The sequence below is a fragment of the Piliocolobus tephrosceles genome, chromosome 17, assembly GCF_002776525.5.
Source record: "Piliocolobus tephrosceles isolate RC106 chromosome 17, ASM277652v3, whole genome shotgun sequence".
NCBI lineage: Eukaryota > Metazoa > Chordata > Mammalia > Primates > Cercopithecidae > Piliocolobus > Piliocolobus tephrosceles.
Window position 1 is genome coordinate 73,999,590 of NC_045450.1, and position 17,058 is coordinate 74,016,647.

At 56.6% G+C, this 17,058-nt stretch overlaps 1 protein-coding gene across 11 annotated transcripts in view; it reads right to left on the reverse strand.

Annotated features, from left to right (window-relative positions):
- Positions 1–17,058, reverse strand: part of ANKRD11 (ankyrin repeat domain 11) — a 224,209-nt gene that overhangs the window by 24,121 nt on the left and 183,030 nt on the right. For 8 of the 11 annotated variants that reach the window (XM_023228892.2, XM_023228893.2, XM_023228888.2 and 5 more), the window contains 2 exons: positions 12,856–12,994; positions 85–255 (listed from right to left, as the gene is read on the reverse strand). In XM_023228892.2, coding sequence (XP_023084660.1) covers positions 85–255; positions 12,856–12,994 — 310 coding nt within the window. Of the gene's footprint in view, positions 1–84; positions 256–752; positions 850–8,147; positions 8,487–12,855; positions 12,995–17,058 lie in introns of those variants that run through there. The other 3 variants (XM_023228899.2, XM_023228898.2, XM_023228900.2) reach the window with 2 other exon arrangements.

Here is a 17,058-nt window from a genome sequence, read left to right on the forward strand (position 1 = left end):
GGGCTTATCCTCAGCACAGCCACGAGGCTGCGACCAGGCAGAGCCCCTTCCCTGTGCCAGGGACCACCCCCAGGCTGGGCTCACCTGGGCTGTTGGCAGACTCCTCGGCTGTCATCTGCATGAGAAGGGCCACCTGCTGGCGCTCGGAGAGGGGGTAGCCAGCTCGGATTCCAGACAGCCCCATGCCAAAGAGCAGCCCGGCCTTCCGGGTGACAGGCTCCTTCTTCATCCTCTTCCGCTCAGGGCCCTGCTTTTCTGTGAGGCGGGCGAGGAAGAGAGGGAGGAGAGGTTTCAGGCCACGGCGTCCGCCACACCCAGGTCCTTACCTAATGTTACGGAGCCCCCTGCGTCCACCTGACAGCTGACAGAGCGGAAAGGAAGGTCTGTGAGTGGGGAAAGCACAGCGGTGCTGGGAGCGTTGGTGCCACCCACCTCACCTCTCAGCAGTGACTGTGAGACCATTTAAACACCTCGTTACCAGCCCCTCAAGTCCGCTAAGCCTGGACCTCCACCGAGCATCCACTCACTCCAGGCACCTCTCCTGGGCCTCCCCAGACCTCGTACCACACATGAATGCGGTGGGACAGCTTAGCACCGGTGACCTGGCTCACACAGGACAGGTCTCTGTTAAAACACGTGCCTGTAATTAAATTCCACCTTCCCCGTCCCTCCTCCAAACAGTGCAGATATAAACATGGCAGACACAGTTTAAAACACATCAGTAAATCAAGGCCAACTGGTCAGTACTGTACCTTTCTTCTTGCTTCTAGGAACCTCCATCTCATGCCATGGTGCTTCGAGGAGCGTACCAGCCTTGCAGCACCACAACAGGGACTGGGCTGGAGGCATCTAAAGGCATCAACACAGAGCACTAACAAGACACGGTGTGAGAGCTCGGCTGTTTCCACCTCAGCCTCCTCGTAACAAGCACACCCTGCACTCGTCTGACCCGTTAGAGAACACTCGGCCAGCGTCTAACACAACTCACGTGCTGTGTCTTCTAAAAGAGGCAGGAGGCAGGGGCGGGGAAGAGAAGACCCCAAGCACTAAGAGTCAGGGACACAGAAGCTGCCTCCTCCTCTGCCTGACCAGTGCCCTCCTGTGGATGGAAATCCGGGGCCAGACACCTCTGAATCCTCCTCCAGCTGCCCTGTGGGTTCTGGGGTTTTCTAGGTCATGGGGTGCAAACTGCAGAGGTGCAGCACAGAGACAAGGCTCTGCCAAGGCCTGACTTGGGGAAGAAGGGCCACCAGGGAGACACGGCCTCTAAAGCTCTCCTCTGAGGCACCTCCCTTCCCTTCCGTTCAGCATATCCAAGAAGCCTCTCTCTTCAGGACTTGGCTTCTCCCTCAGCTGGTGTTTGACCCTAGAGCGGTGGGTGAAGTCTGTGACAGCGGGCTAACTGGACCCCACACCTGCCGGTTGCTGGAACACAGAAGGGTCTGAACTGGTCTCTTGGCTCAGCTCCCAGGGCGCAACTCCCTTGCTGTTCACCACCACAGTCCCGTGAATGTGCCCGTCGCTTTCCTAAGAAGACACTGCCCACCCACCCTAGCTCTTTCCAAGGTATCTGAGGCTGACTTCTTAGGAACTAGGTCTGGGGCATGCTGAGAATGCGGATGCGTATGTCCTATGGGACAAGCCTGCAGGAGGGCACACACCTGGCCACATCGACCTGCGTCACATTCATGGGCAAAACCCCAAGTACTGCAGGCTGCCACTGCCACCACCAGCGAGTCTGTAAACGGTCCTCAGTGCACAGATCTGAGACAGCCCTTGAACTCTGGCATCAGCCCCTCACAGAACGCGGCAAACACAGTGGTGGGGGAGGTGGACTCGCCACCGGCCAGTGAGCCCCAGCCCACAGCCATCACTGGCGTAGCCACACCTCAGCAGTGAGCTTGAGTCACAGGCACCGAGTCGTGCGCTTGGCCGTGGGTCTCTATGCGCGCACCCCATGCTTTCCCTGCACCCTCCGGCTGCCCGGGGGCCGGCCCTCCCCAGGCCTGCTTCTCACAGCCACCTCTATACAACACAAGCAGGCCTGCGGCTGCCTCTCTCTAGGAAAGAGGTGGCGAAGCTGCCGGAGAAACCCCAGCTCCCCAACAGATAGCCCTCAAGTCCTCCTCTCTCCGGGAGGAGGCCCACGCTCACCGAGCAGCTGCTCTGCCCACAGTTGCCTGGAAAAGCAGCTGAGAACCTCTGCAGGGCCCTGAACCCCACGACCTAGCCATGCACACTCAGAGGCCTGTTCTCTCCATCACCCAGAGCAGGGGAGTTAATGTTTTGGAGACATGAAGCCCCCTGAGAACGTGAGGAAAGCAGAATCCCTGAGATACAGACTTTGCAAAGCAGCACAGAGCACAGGAGACTCCCGGGAGCACACGGCATCTCTTTATTCCACTGACCATCAGAAGTCAAAAGCGAGTGGGCCCCCCTCTGCTGCATGTGGCCGCCAGGGGTGGACACAGGGAGGTGGGGCGGTGTTGGGGCTGCCGAGGGAGGAGCTGGGGCAGAGTTGGGACTGCGGAGGGAGGAGGTGGGGTGGTGTTGGGGCTGTGGTATGTTCAGATCCCAAAATGCAGATGTTACCATGCCCTTAAGTTATCAAAGGATCCTAGGAGGCGTGTGTCAGGGGAACAGGCAGAGGCAAAGGTGTTCCTGAGAAGTCAGGCTTTAGAGTGGCAGGCCAGGAGACCACGCTGCACCCCCACTCTGAGGGGCAGTGAAGAGCTGCTTTCTATGGCAAACAGAACATGTCCCGCTCCTGCAGGGCAGCCATCTCAGGTGCAGCCCACACCCTATGTGTGCAGACTGGGCAGGACTCAGTGCCCCAGTGACTTCCTGGGTAGGCTCCAGGGCCCGAGCCTAAGGGTCAGGGCCACATCCCTCCCGCTCCTCACCAGGCCCTCCTTCTGCTTCTGCTCTGAGCTTTGGTGAAGAAAGACTGAGTTGGCTTCCCTCACGAGGCCAGGTCAGCTTTACAGGGCTCCCAAAAATTCGCATGGAAGGTGCTGCCAACCTCCTGGTAAATTCTGGTGCCTGGAGCCACCACAGGGACCTCGCTCTGCCCTAACTCAGGAAGAGCTTGCGCCCAGGAAGCAGCAACTTTCCACCCAGCTCTCCCAGTCCCGAAACAGGACACTGTACTTGTCCTGACACAAAGAAAGTCCCATATGAAACCAGATCTCCCAGGATGCCAATTTCTCCACTGTGAAACAAGCACCTGCAGCTACGAGCATCCACAAGGCCCACAACACGTGCCAGACACCACCCGAGCTCCAGAGCCCGGCAAACCTGCAAGTCTGTCAGGTCCGAGACACTGCCCACTCCAGGGGCTTCTGGGATAGAGGGAAAGCCCCACCCACAGAGAGAGACCCCCGTGTGCCACAGCCTGTGGCTCAACAATGCCTGCTCTCCATTCCAGCCCAGCGACACCACGGTCTGAGGGCAGCTGAGCGGGTCCCTGATGTGCACACACCCCGCAGGCACCTGCACTGCCAGGCGCCACAGAAGTGGGTCCTGCAGGGGGTCACGCACTGCCGGCCTGCCCCTCCTACCCCAGGCCTGGGCTGATCTGGAGCCTGTGCGCCACTGAGAAGGCCCCTCTGACAGGAGAGGCTGCAAAACCTGCTCCCTGCCCCTCCACACAGTGCAGAGCATGGCGGGTGTGGGGTGTCGTCTGTGGGTAACAAAAGGCTGAGAGCATCGGGAGCTACCGCTAGGAACAACCAGCAAGTTCCTGGGACGTTCTGCACATTTCCCGTCTCTACTGTCCGAATAGAAGTCAAATACAATTTCTATGAATTCCAAATGGTATTCGCCAAGTTGCAAAGTGGAAAACTGGCAGGTCTAGGGACTGAGTCCTGGCTACAGGGAGATGTGGCCCCGGGTGGGGGGTGGGAGCAACTCCACAGGACTCAGAAGCCCCCTTCCACTCCTGCTCTGCAGTCAGAAAATGGCCTGCAGGCTCTGAGGGCTTTACAGGCTAAGGCAGCCTGGGGCTGAGGGCAGAGGTCCAGGGAGAGCGTGGAGGGCGCCAGGAAAGGCTGAGTCTTCCCAAGTCAAGCGTGTTGGCGGTGGCACCTCTGTCCACTGACCTGAGCCTGGGCGGCCACCCACCTCATCTTTGAGAAACAAGGCCTGTGGGGCCTTCTTCAAACCATATCCACCTTGCCAGCCCTCTGAGGTTGGCAGCACCTGAGTACCCAGCTGGCCAATGGGAGATTCCACAGAACCCTCCCCTCCTCAGCACAGAGTTGAGACCTCCCCCTCCACGAGCCCTTTCCTGCTGCTGGAGCATGGCCTTGGCCTGGGGCAGCAGGGGCTACAGTGGACGATGCTTTTGGGAGCTGGAGCCCATTTCCTGCCCCTGCATCCAGCCAAGGCCTTTCTGAGGCAGCAAAGAGACTGGAGTTGAGCTTCCTGGGGCAAATGGCAGCAGCACCTGGCTCTGTGCAGGTGGGATGCGGGGGCTGTGACCTTCCTGGGGGTGCTCTGTGCAGGGGGGATTGGGGGGGCTGTGACTCGCCTGGGGGTGCTCTGCAGGGAGTGTCTTCTCTATCTGGCTGCCTTTTTTTTGAAACAAGGTCTCACTCTGTAGCCAAGGATGGAGGCAGTGGTGTAATCTCAGTTCACCACAGCCTCCACCTCCCAGGCTCAAGTGGCCCTCCTACTTCAGCCTCCAGAGTAGCTGCGACATGGGTGGCTGTGCCACCACATCTGGCTGCTTTTAACGTCCTCCCTTTGCTGTTGTGAAAACTTCATGTCAGAGTCATATTTAAATGTGTAATTATTGTTCTTTCTCCTGCTTATAATTCATTACACTTCTTGAATTTGAGGCTTGTGTTTTTATGAACCTTGAAAAGCCCTCTGCTGCCAGCCTCTGGAGCCGCCGTCTCCCTGCCCTGCTCTCTCCTCTGCCGAGGTGCCTGTTGAGCTGCATTGTCTCCTCCACAGCTCCCCGCTTCCTGCAGCCTTCCTGTCTCATTTTCATTCTGTGCTCCAGTTTAGGCAATTTCTTTTGTTAGAACTTCCAATTCACCAATACTTTCTTAGGTTGTGTCTAATAAGCTACATCATCTGCCCACTGGGTTTTTTATTTCAGTGATTCTAGTTTTCATTTCCAGATATTCCATATGCTTTAGAAACATCTGCATGATACTCGATGGTTTTAAATCCTCTGATGAATACTGTGCACTTAACCATCCCAGCACGTGAGGTCCCTGGGGCTGACCCCTGCTGACTCTCTCAGGACAGCTTTCTTCCTCAACGTCTGTAATTCCAACAGGGCTCTTCGTCTGTCTGCACTCTGGGAGCCGCGAGGCCTGGATGAGGAAGGTGTGTCTCTCCAGGGAGGGTTTGCTTTTGTGGTGGTGGGGGCCTCAGGGAGTGCGGGGCATTTCCAGCAATGGCACAAATACAGATGCCAGCCCCACCGGAGGGCAGGACTGGGTCAGAAGTTTCTGTGGTGACCTCTCAAAGCCCCTCATCCTTCCTCAGTACCTGTCCCTCTTAGCTGGGGGAACAGTGTCTGCTCAGATAGCCCAAAGTGTCCACCAAGTGTGGCCCTCTTGAGAGGACAAGCTTTCCGTGGGGTCTGAGCTCAGAGCCCCCTCCTCTACCTCCCTGGAGGTCTAAGGTTGGGCTCCAATGCAGAGACCCTGAGGTAGGGCCGCAGGGATGTGGAGCTGTGTGGCCTCTGCTACTCATCTGAACAAATGCCTTTTGTATCAATCATTTAGCACCTCTAATTTCTAGGCTTTTCTAGCAAGTCTTTTAGGGGACACAGGCCACGATACTGTCAACATAGGAAAATGTGCGACTCCCGCGTCCCACTGTAAAACTCAAAGACATCAAAATACATTCTTGATTCTGCTACACAAAGGGATGTTTCCATGGTGGTATTTTCAAACAAGAGAAAGTTCATGGCCAACGGCGGTTACAACTCATGGAACGGATGGGCAGGGCCGGGTGCAGCTCTGTGGCATGGCTGCTGCTCACAGATTCTGTCCACTTCACTAAAACCAAACATCGGGCCTCATCTGGATGTTCACAGCCATGAAATACAGCACTTCTGGCCAAGAAGTCTAATCACAGCCGATCTACACGAGGTGGATGGTCCAGATCACCAAGTTCCCACCCAAGCACTGAGCTCAACTCACACAAACGAGGGCGCAGGGTCCTCCCACCGAACCGACACCCCTCGGGGCAGCAAAACGGGAGCTCCACACAGCCTGTCCTGGGCCAACAAGAGAAGCTGGCAGGGCCCCCGCGGAGTCCTGTGAGCCACCGTGTGTGGTGAGAATGGCTTCTCCTTCCAATCTCCAGGTTTCTCTCTGTTTCTGCCTTCTTTCTGTCAGTTACCGTTATTGATCATTTAAAGAGAGACAGGGCCTACCCCGTCAGCTGCGTGACCTCAGCCCTCCTGCCTGCCGATGGGAGCTGGGGTCATCTCTTAGGCCTTTCAGCTCCAGCTTCCTCTGTAGTATATGTGAATGGGTCATACAGAGATGAGGCTGTGCGTCCAGCCCTTGCCTGCACGACCTCCATGCCCTCCCCATCTCCAGGCCGGGGTGGGGTGGAAGGACCAGTTCCACAGGAAGCTTGTGGAGGCAAACAGGGTACCGTGGCAAGGGTGGGAAGGAGCAGGGTCTAAGCCCCATGGTGGTTTCACCAGCATTCAGCTGTCACTATGGTGAACAGGAAGCCAAGAAGGAAGGAAGCAATGTTGGCAAAAGGGCTCAGATGACAACCAAACAGAACAGCTTCCCACCCTGGGTCTCCGTTCCACACACACAGCGTTGTGGGTATTTTAAAATAAACAAGATCAACGTCCAAACCTGCACTGAGGCCTGAGTTGTGTCCGTCACTCTAGCAGGGCACAGGCCTGCCTGGTCGAGTGCGTAGACGGTGAGAGCACAGGGCGGAGGGGAGAGGGGGGCTCTCTGTCAAGGGGCCACAGCTCCTCACACAGCAGAGCTTTATGGATGAAAGGGCTGAGAGGCAGAGAAAGGTTGAGAAATGGGCCCAAAGTCCCACAGCAGGGAGCCATGAGGCAGAAGATGGCCCCCGCGTGCCCCACCTCACTCGGCTGACTGCTCCCACAGCAGCCACCACCTTTTCCTGAGTCCTGGGGTCCTGTCAAATCGCTGAGCCTGGGGTGGTCTTGTGGACCCCAGCTTGTCTGTGTTGTGTTGACAACATGGGCCTGGCTATCGGCCCAAGTGCACTTCTGAGGGGAGTCAGGGAGGCCTCTGCTGCAGCTTGGGGAATATGGAATTTTAAACAGGAAGAACCTTCCCTTTGTATGAGAAACTGCTTACATCTAGAGAGGAAAAATGGTTGAGACATAGCAGGACCAGAGACCAATCACGCGGAGTTCTTCATCATGTGAAAATATTTTATTTTGATGTGCTTTTTCATGAGTGCCTGAATGTGGTGGCTCTTAGGGTAACCCCAGAATCCTCACTATGGCAACAAGACCTAGCCACCACCATCACCTCGACCACCACAGCCTTTGCTGCAGCCCCACGCTGCCTCCCCGCAGGCTGCTTGCGTGCCAGCACCCACTGGCCGAGCATCCTCTGGCAGGACCGAAGTCCTCTGTATTCAGAGGCTGACCTTGCTTTCCTGAGGCTCAGGGGGTAGCAGAGGGTCCGGCTGCGGCAGGGGCCCCCGTGTAGCCAGGAAAGGAGGAAGAGTCTGCTGAGGTTTCTCGGGAAGGAGATGGTGTGGAAGTGACTGTGGCTCTGGTCCTGCCTGGTAGGAGTTCTACAGGGGAGGGGCCTGGCCTTGGGCTGGCCCTGCTCTGCGTGGGATCCGTGCCCTGCATGGAGTTCTTGGGGTCTGTGCCCTGCATGGGGTCTTTGCCCTGCGAGGAGTGTGTGGGATCCGTGCCCTGCGTGGAGTGCTTAGGGTCTGTGCCCTGTGTGGGGTGCATGGGGTCTGGGTCTGCTACGTGCTCGGTGAGAAACTGCATCAGGGCTGCCCGCCGTGTGTTGCTAACATCCCCACACACGTGAGGGCCTCGGGACCCTCGTCAAGACACTGAGCTGAGGCCACCGGTCCACAGCACACTGCAGTGCACATGCCCTTCCTGGCAAGAGGCTCCCAAGGGTGCCATGCTCTCCAGGCACCTGCCCTACCTGCGAGCACAGCCTGGCCCCTGCTGCACTCTGTTCTTTCTGCCCACTCGGGTCCACTGCGGCTGAGCGGATGGGAGAAGCCTCTTCCACTTCACACACGCGTCGCCTCTAGCACTGGGCAAGGTCTGGCATTCAGAGTTCCAAGATCCCACAGACCCCAGTGGCTAGGTCTGTCTTCCCTCCAGGAGATCCCACAGACCCCAGTGGCTAGGTCTGTCTTCCCTCCAGGAACGGGGAAGCAGGAGCCGTCAGGGCAGCCGTCTCCTATCTGAGGCACCAGGAACAAACATGACGTCAGGAAAAGACTGAAGGTGCCAAGCACCTAACGCTGAAGGAGCCAGCATGTGCCCATCAGCACTGCAGAGCGCGCACCCCAGGCACCAGATACCAGGGCATTATTCACAGGTCAAAGCAAAATAAGAAAATCATAATTTTTCCCCTCGTTCCAAAGAAACATCCACGTGCAGAGGGCAGGCAGCTTCGGCCCACGGCGCTCCTGACGAGGGCTCCCTCGTGGCTGCCCCAGGACAAGCAGGACCCCGGCGGTCCTAGGCAGGGAGAAGCGAGACTCAGGGTCACAGACGAAGGCGCAGGAGAAACAGCGGGGCAGGAGGCTCCCCAGAACCCCAGGGAGGCCAGGCAATGAGGCACAGCAACCTCAAAAACATGCGCTGATTGACTGATTATTTATTTATCTATTTTATTTTTTACGGACAGGGTCTCACTCTGTCGCCCAGGCTGGAGTGCAGTGGCGCAATCACGGCTCATTGTAGCCTTGACCTCTTGGCCTCGGGGGACCCTCCTGCCAAAGTGCTGGAAGGGTGTGAGCCACTGTGCCTGGCTACTTTTAGATTTTTTAAGTTTTGGGAAAACTTACATATACGAAAAACTGGACAAACTAGTATAATTTGAAGCAAATCCCAGATATCACATAATTCAATATGAAAGCTTTCAGTGATAAGGGTTTTTAAACTGAGACCACCATTGAGGTGGTAAAGGACAGACTTCAAAAGCAGATACGAGAGGCCCCAGGCACACAGGGCAGGCAGGATGGGATCAAAGTCCCAGGGCTGGTCTGAGAGGGCTTGGTGGGCAAAGCTGTCTTGGGGCCAGGACATGGCAGGTGCCTTCCCACTCCTTGCTGCACCCACAGCCCGTACAGAGGTCTGGTCCTGGGACAGGCTCTTGCCTGGCACTCTGGAAGGCGCAAAGGTGATTGTGTTACATGCTCACGTCTGCCTGGACAGCCTCCAGGCTGCTGTGTAGGGACCACACAGATGCATAGCCTTGGGGACTGCTTTAAACTGCGCTGATTCACGACAGACAGAACCACGTTGTTCTTGGCAGGCCGCCCCTAGCCCTGACTAAGCACTGCAGAGGCTGCATCTCCACGGGACTGGACCACGGGCAGGGCTGACTCCACCCTGTGTGTGGGAGGCGGGAAGCCATCCCCAAGGCAACACGGAAGTCTCTAAGGGAGGTGTGCCAGGCTCTCCCACTTGGACACAGCCAAGGTACCCGGGACGGTGGTGACCCTGCATCCCTCCCACCATGGCAAGGGGGACTGGCTGCACCTGCTCAGCACTGCAGGAAGAGGGCCTGTCCAGAGGGGCCTGACTCCTGGGGACCAGAGAAGAGTCTCTTGTCGGTCACATGTCGGCTAACCCTGCACCAATGTTTCTCTTCTCATCCCTGCTGTGGCCACCAGACGGGTACAGCCGAGGTGTGCACCTCTCCCTCCACCCCACTCATTTCTGAGCAAGAACTGCTCCTCTGGGGGAAGGAGGGGACGCAGCGTGTGTGAGAGTCACAGCACCCAGCAGCCTGCCTCCTGGCCCAGGGTGGGGCTGAACGCACTGGAGTTGGACTTGCTACTACTTATTTATTTAGAGAGGGAGTCTTGCTCTGTTGCCAGGCTGGAGTGCAATGGTGCAATCGTGGCTCACTGCAACCTCCACCTACTGGGTTCAAGCAATTCTCCTGCCTCATCCTCCTGAGTAGCTGGGATGACAGGCGCGTGCCATCACGCCTGGCTAATTTTTGTATTTTTAGTAGAGACGGGGGTGCGGGTTCTTCAGGTTGGTCAGGCTGGTCTCGAACTCTTGACCTTGTGATCCACTGCACCTGGCCGTGGACTCGCTACTTTAAGAGGGTCCTGGTTAAAATGCAAGCTTCTAGGATAAGCAATGCTCCACATTCATACATCAGAACAATCTTCCTAGGAAATCTAGTTTTGCAACATTAAACAAGAAGTTACTAAAATTGGCCCCAAAAGGGTGATAAACACAGGAGGACAAATACTACATTTCTTAGGTCTTTTTGTCACAGTCCTTGCCTGGAAAATTCTATTTTCAAAATGTTCTTTACTGTTTTCCCACCTCACAGGGATTGTCACCTACCCTGTCCTCACCTGGGCCTGCCCCTCACAGAGAAAGGACGTGGTGCTCAACACACAGTTCTAGGAGCCCTCAGGGCTGTGGCAGAAAACATCCCAGAGACCCACAGATAGTGAGAACGGCCTCAGTGGGCCAGCAGGGCTGGCACCAGGCAGGCACTAACCATCAACACACAGACCCTGGAAGATTATGACAACACAGCAGGGCCCTGGGCGAGAGCTTCTCTCCACGATGACGAAACGGCCACCACAAAGAGACCTGACCAGCCAGACGGGGTGGGCACTGGGTAGCCCTGGGAATGCCATCTTACCAAGCGGGATCGTTCTCCTAGGAAGCAGAAGCAGATGCTTTGTCTCACTAACCCTTTCAGCAACACTTCCAGAGACATCACAGAAACACCTCAAAGGTCTGAGGCCAACTCCACATGGCCACTGTACAAAGAGCTAACAACTATGCATCAGTGTGACGGCCTCTACAACCAAAGCCAGCACGGGGGCCAAAAAGAGCAAGCACAGGGTTTTCAGGCCTGGACTGATCTTCTCTCGGCCTAAAGCCCGAGAGGACACAGCACCGCTGGGAGCTCCCGGGAGTCGCCCAGGCCCTCCCTTCTGGGGGCTGAGGTCCCTCGCAGGACCTGTCCACACATTCTGTCCACTCACTTCCCTGTGCCTCCCAGCGTTCTTCCTTGGAGCTGTCTGCTGCTGGGAAGAGGAGTCCTCCCGGGCCTGTGCTGCTGTCCCTGCAGCCTTCCTGTTCCCAGATGTGCTGGTCCAGAGACAGCAGCCATGTGCCTGGCACTGCACCTGCCCCTCACTTCCCACCTGGGAAAACCAGCCCTCTCCGCTGGCCTTTCACTCAGCAGAGTCTCCACCTGGCTACTGTGAGCACATCCCTGGAGCACCCCACACAGGACAGGAGGGGCCACGGGCCTGCGGCAGCCACACAATCACAAAGGCTGAAGCTTCCTGGGCTGTGGTGACAAAAGCCGGGGCCTGGATTCTCTTTACCGGCTGTGCCTGCTGCCGTTCCTCTTCAACAATCTCCTTAGTATCATGAGCCCCTACCACCTGGACCACTTCCCCATCTGCTCTCAAACCCGCATCCTGGCACAGCCTCTACGCCTTGTGCTATGGCTGCATTCAAGGAGTCTTAGGAGGCCAGGGACAGAGCCCAGGGCCTGACGCAGCACGTCAGGCCGGTTCACTCCAGGCTTTGTGGCCAGCTTAGTGCTCTACTGCCTCCAACCTTCCCCAGCAGGGCTGTAGAGAAGCTGGATGACCAGGAGGACAAGGAGGCCTCTGAACACAAGAATCACCAAAGAACAAGCATGGCCAGCGCAGAGGCCTGGGCTCCCCACTGAGCAGCTCAAGACAGAATCCACTGGAAGGGGCACTGCAGGAGGCGCTGAACCCACCAGGAGTGTGTGCACATGAACACACACGGGCTTGCACATGGGCACACACGGGCACACAGGCATGAACACGCACACATGGGCACACACAAGCACACGGACATATGCACATGGGCGCACATATACACATGCACACACATGCACACATACATGGGCACAAACATGAATACACACATGAGCGCACATACACACAGGCACACACATGGGCACACACAAGCACACATACATAGGCACACACGGGCATACACACAGGCGCACATACAGGCACATATGGGTACACACAAGCACATACACACATGCACACATACGGGTACACATACAAGCACATACACGGGCACATGTACACAGATACACGGGCATGTGCCCATGGGCACACACACAGGCACACACTCGGGCATAGGCACATGCACACAGCACACGCACTCCTGCTCTGCAGCCTCAGACCCCACCTGCGCTTGGGAAGACTTCCCTGCCTCCTGCTCACTTTTAGGGCTCCCTCTGGTTTTTACTACGAGCAATGGAGTTTCTTCCTGTGCCTTTGTGGCCCTGAGGGGAACCACTGTCTCCCTCCCGTGTCCAGCTGTCAGAAGACCCACAGGTCAGAAGCCCTATACCTCGCCCAGGGCTGGACAGGGCGTGGAGATCTCGGGTGCATCTCCACGCGTGTGGGACCCGAGAGTGAAGCTCTCCAATCGGCCCCGGGGGCCTGAGCCTCGGGTGAAGGGGAGGTGGCACGTGGGGGCCTGTGCCCCGCCCCTGCTGCCCCTTGCCTGGACGGCGTGCAGGGTGCTACCGTGGGTCCCAGTGCAAAGCCGGAGGTGCGGGGACTGGGGACGCCCTGCCTGGGCTGCTCCGGGCAGCCTGTGGAGGGCTGAGTGCAGGAGGGGCCGCGGGCTGGTACCTGTGTCCGAGTCCTTCTGCTCCCCATTGGCGCCCGCAGTGAAGGGCAGCTTCCGCTTGCTGGCTCGCTCCCTCACCTCCTTCCCACCATCGCCACGCTCCAGTTTTGGGGTCTTGGTTAGAGAAACTTTATCTTTATCCTAGAAAAGAAAGGGATACTTTAAATCATGATTCCCAAATTACATTCTTAAGCTCTCAAGATTTTGTTTCATGTGCCAGGAGAAACAAATCTCTTATTTGGGCAACGAACACCCTCCCTGCACCCCGGGGTGTGGCTGGTCACTGACTGCAGGACCTTCGCCCAGAAGCCTGGGGCCGGGCTGTGGCTCAGCCCTGATTCTGGCCCATTTCTCATCCTGCACACCGGAGGGACGCTCAGGAAATCACTGGTGTGTGTGTGGAGAAAGCAGAGGAGACAGACACGCGCTACCTCCCACTCCACTCCTGCCTTCCTGGGAGGTACTGAACAATGAGGAAAAACAACGGCTTTGCCTTCCCAAAAGAGAGGCGTTGCCACGCACAGCCACGTTCCCATCAGGAGCCTCCTGTGGAGTGAAGGCCAGCAGGGTCTCCAGGTGGGGTATGTCTTCAGGTGAGTGGCCGGGTGTGGCTCCCTGTAGCCTGAGTTCTGAGTTCTGGCAGAGCACTTCTTACTCTGCCTGTTTCACACTGGCTGTGCTGTAGTTTTGCCTTTTCCATTCCTGAACGTGGACTTTTCCACTGTTCTAGAGGCCACTGAGCAGCCCCTAGCCCCATCTCTGCCCTCCCTGGAGCTCCAGGGAGGAGCCCCTGTGGGGTAGCAGAGCCCCTCGCAGGCCTAAATGCAGGGCCCACCCACCAGGCAAGAGGCAGGGCAGGGACTGTGAAGCCCCAACTCCATCCAGCCCTGGCTCCAAGGTTGGCCTTGAGCAAGCATTGCCTCAATGGCATAATCCACTGGCTGGAAGACGTAGCCCTGGGAATGGGGAAGGGAGCCCGTGTGACGGACGCACACAGCGCTCGGGACTTGGGGAGGCAGACGGTGTGACACACACAGCCCCTTTCCCCATCAGTAAGCCTTCTTTCTGGAACTTTCCCTAGGTAAGCTGCCGGCAAATACTGTGTGCAGTGGTCAGCAGTGCCTTCAGAGCACTGGAGGCCTCAGCTGCTCCAGGGCTGAGATGCCCAACTGTTCCTGGGAGAAGCCCAAGCATCCCCAGCCACAGTCCTGCTTCCTGGGACCCAGATGCATCTTCTAGCTTGACTGATCAACACTGCATCCACCAAACCTGGCAGTTAATCAGAGAAATGCCTGAGTGACCATGAGAGTGCTTTCGAGAACATGCTGCAAAAGCTCAGAGGGCAACTGGGGTCAAAGAGAAGTTGCCAAGCAGACCAGAGCCATGGCAATGTGTCCACCTCTCCAGTGAGACACGGGGACAGGAGGAGGGTCCCAGACGGGTCTCTGGGGAGATGGGGCCTCAGGAACGTAACACCCGCCCCAGCAGTGCAGGTCCTTCCGGCCCTCGGCCTGGGTGCCCAGACGCAGCTCATCTGCTGCCTGGCTGCAGCTCCACTGAGCTTTTCTATGGCCCCCTCGGAGTGCAGTCCCCACCTGGAATGAGAGAGGCATCCTCCTCGGGGCCGGAGAATGCCAGAAAAGAATGGCACACACCAGAAAGAAGCTCCAATCTTAAACTCCTTCCTCCAAGAACACTCCTGGCCCAGTGTGTGGGTTCCATCAGACATCTGAAGAGAGGCGACCATAACGCTAATTTCAGAACCTGATGAGGGCTGGGTTCTACTACACATGTGAAGAGGCCACCATAACCCGAATTTCAGAACCTGATGAGGGCATTCTATGATAAGAAAATTATAAACCAACACACCTTATGAACACAGACAGGATATATATAACAAGATAATACAAATGATAGGAACAAGAATAGATTTGAGAATGCAAGAAACTTAAAAAGCAATGTATTTCACCACACTAAGAAAATAAAGGAAAGAAAACCATGTGCTCATTTCAACAGCTCCAGAAAAAGCCTGTGATGAAAGTCCACAGTTCGTGATGTGGGAGGAAAGCCCCAAACTGATCAAGGCCTCCGGGAGCCTGGACAGAAGGAACACTGTCCTCAGGGCCCTGGTCAAGGCAAGACCGCCTACAGGCACCTCCGCCAGGCACTTCACAAAAGAAAATACCCAAATAGACAATGGACACCCGAAACGGTGGTTCTCATCAGGAAAATGCAAATGACCGCCATGAGGAGATGGCCACCAGCACCTCCACCAGGACAGCTGGGAGAAGACAGGCTCGGCAGACCCCAGCAAAGCCGTCGAGGCTTCGAGGGAGAGCTGCAGGTGCGTTTCCCATGACGCGTTCACAAATAAGCACAAGGCTGTTCAAAGGCTGTTTTGTTCGTAATACAAAAAATGACACAACTAAACTGCCCGGCCAAAGGCAAATGAACAATTCTAGAATACAAATGGAATACCGCCGGGGATGTGAGCCGCCAACACGGCGGGGTGTGTACCATAAACACGGGGTGTGCATCATGAACACGGGGTACGCACCATGGAAAGGGGGGTGCATGGCATAAACACCGAGGGTGAGCGCCATGAAAACGTGGTCTGCACGGTAAACACCAGGGGTGCGCGCAATCAACACAGGAGGTGTGTGCAGCCTCGTGGAGCAGCCCTCTGCACACAGTGGCAGATGCATCTGGCAACCAAGCTGGGAACATCTGTACCCCAAAGAGAAGCCCTCCTCTGGAATCAGACTGGGCTCACACATGGAAGCTTCTAGAAGACAGCACAGGAGGACATGTTCACCACCAGAAGAAAACACACACCACACCACCATGTGACGTTACCACATGCCCGTCCACGTGCCCGTCCACACACCCGTCAGCGTTGCTGACGTCAGACCCACACATTGAGTGCTGGCAGGGATGCGGGTTCCCTGGTGGTTCTTGGGGCACACTGGCTCATCGACAGAAGGGCCACAAATGCTGGGCATGACCACAGTCACGAAGGGAGAGAATGCCGAATGCCAACAGTAGCAAAATCCTGCAAGTCAGACACTGTGGAGCAACCAATGTCTCCCACGGAAATCTCAACAGCCAAAACCTACCAGTGGAGACAGAAGTCAGGGCAGAGGTGACTTTTGGAATGGGGAACGTTACTGAAGGCCCCGAGGACTCTGGAATATTGTGTATTCTCACCTGGGTGGTGATTATCCCTGGTTTTACAGATGAAATTACCAGCTATAATAACGCATATCTATAGTTCACTTTAAAAGCTCACAAGTTTCTTTTTCACCTCCCAGCTCCTTACACCTCAACGAGCTGTGGAGGGAAAAGCAGCACGGGCAAGGCACCTGTGTGACACAAGGCTCGCCTCCAGCTGCCCAGAACGGGGAGCGTGGCACAGCCACCAGAAAGGTGGCTGCCATTAACTTGGGCTCAGAGCCTGCCGGGCAGCTGGGGTGGGACAGGCCCTGTTTCGGCCCCTCTGAGCTTTCCTCACCAGCACGAGAGGACTGTCGACAGGAACCACCTGCACGTGCTACAGAATGTTCTCATTTTCTAAATGCAAATACCTCAAACATTAAATCCAATCCTTATCAGGCACCTCCTGTAAAGCCCCACTATGCCCCAAGGACCACCAGATAGTGACAGCCATGGCACAAGACCCTGCCGGGCCCACCAGCCCGCTGGTCACCTGGCTCCTCCTCATGACCCGAGGTAGGCTCCACACACGTCACACGCAGATTCTCCATCACACCATGACTTCCACTCATGGGAAGCACACACACAGCAAAGAGAAAGTTGTAGGGACTGAAAAACGGCCATGTCCAGTGGACACCCTTCCCCGGAGCTCAATCTCTCTTATACGAACGAGACTCGTGTTGTCCACCGACTGCAGCACAGAGAGGCCATCCAGCCTCTCCAGTTCCATTCCCGGCTCAGCTGCCTTAGTATCTGAACTGCCTGTGTGTGGGGTCTGCCTGTGTGCGGGGTTGACCTGTGTGTGCGGTTGACCTGTGTGTGGGATCTGCCTGTGTGTGGGGTCTGCCTGTGTGTGGTGTGTGGGGTGTTGGGTCGGCCTGTGTGTGCAGTCTGCCTGTGTGTGGGGTCGACCTGTGTGCGGGGTCTGCCTGTGTGTGGGGTTGACCTGTGTGCGGGGTCTGCCTGTGTGTGGGGTGTGGGGTGCGGGGTCT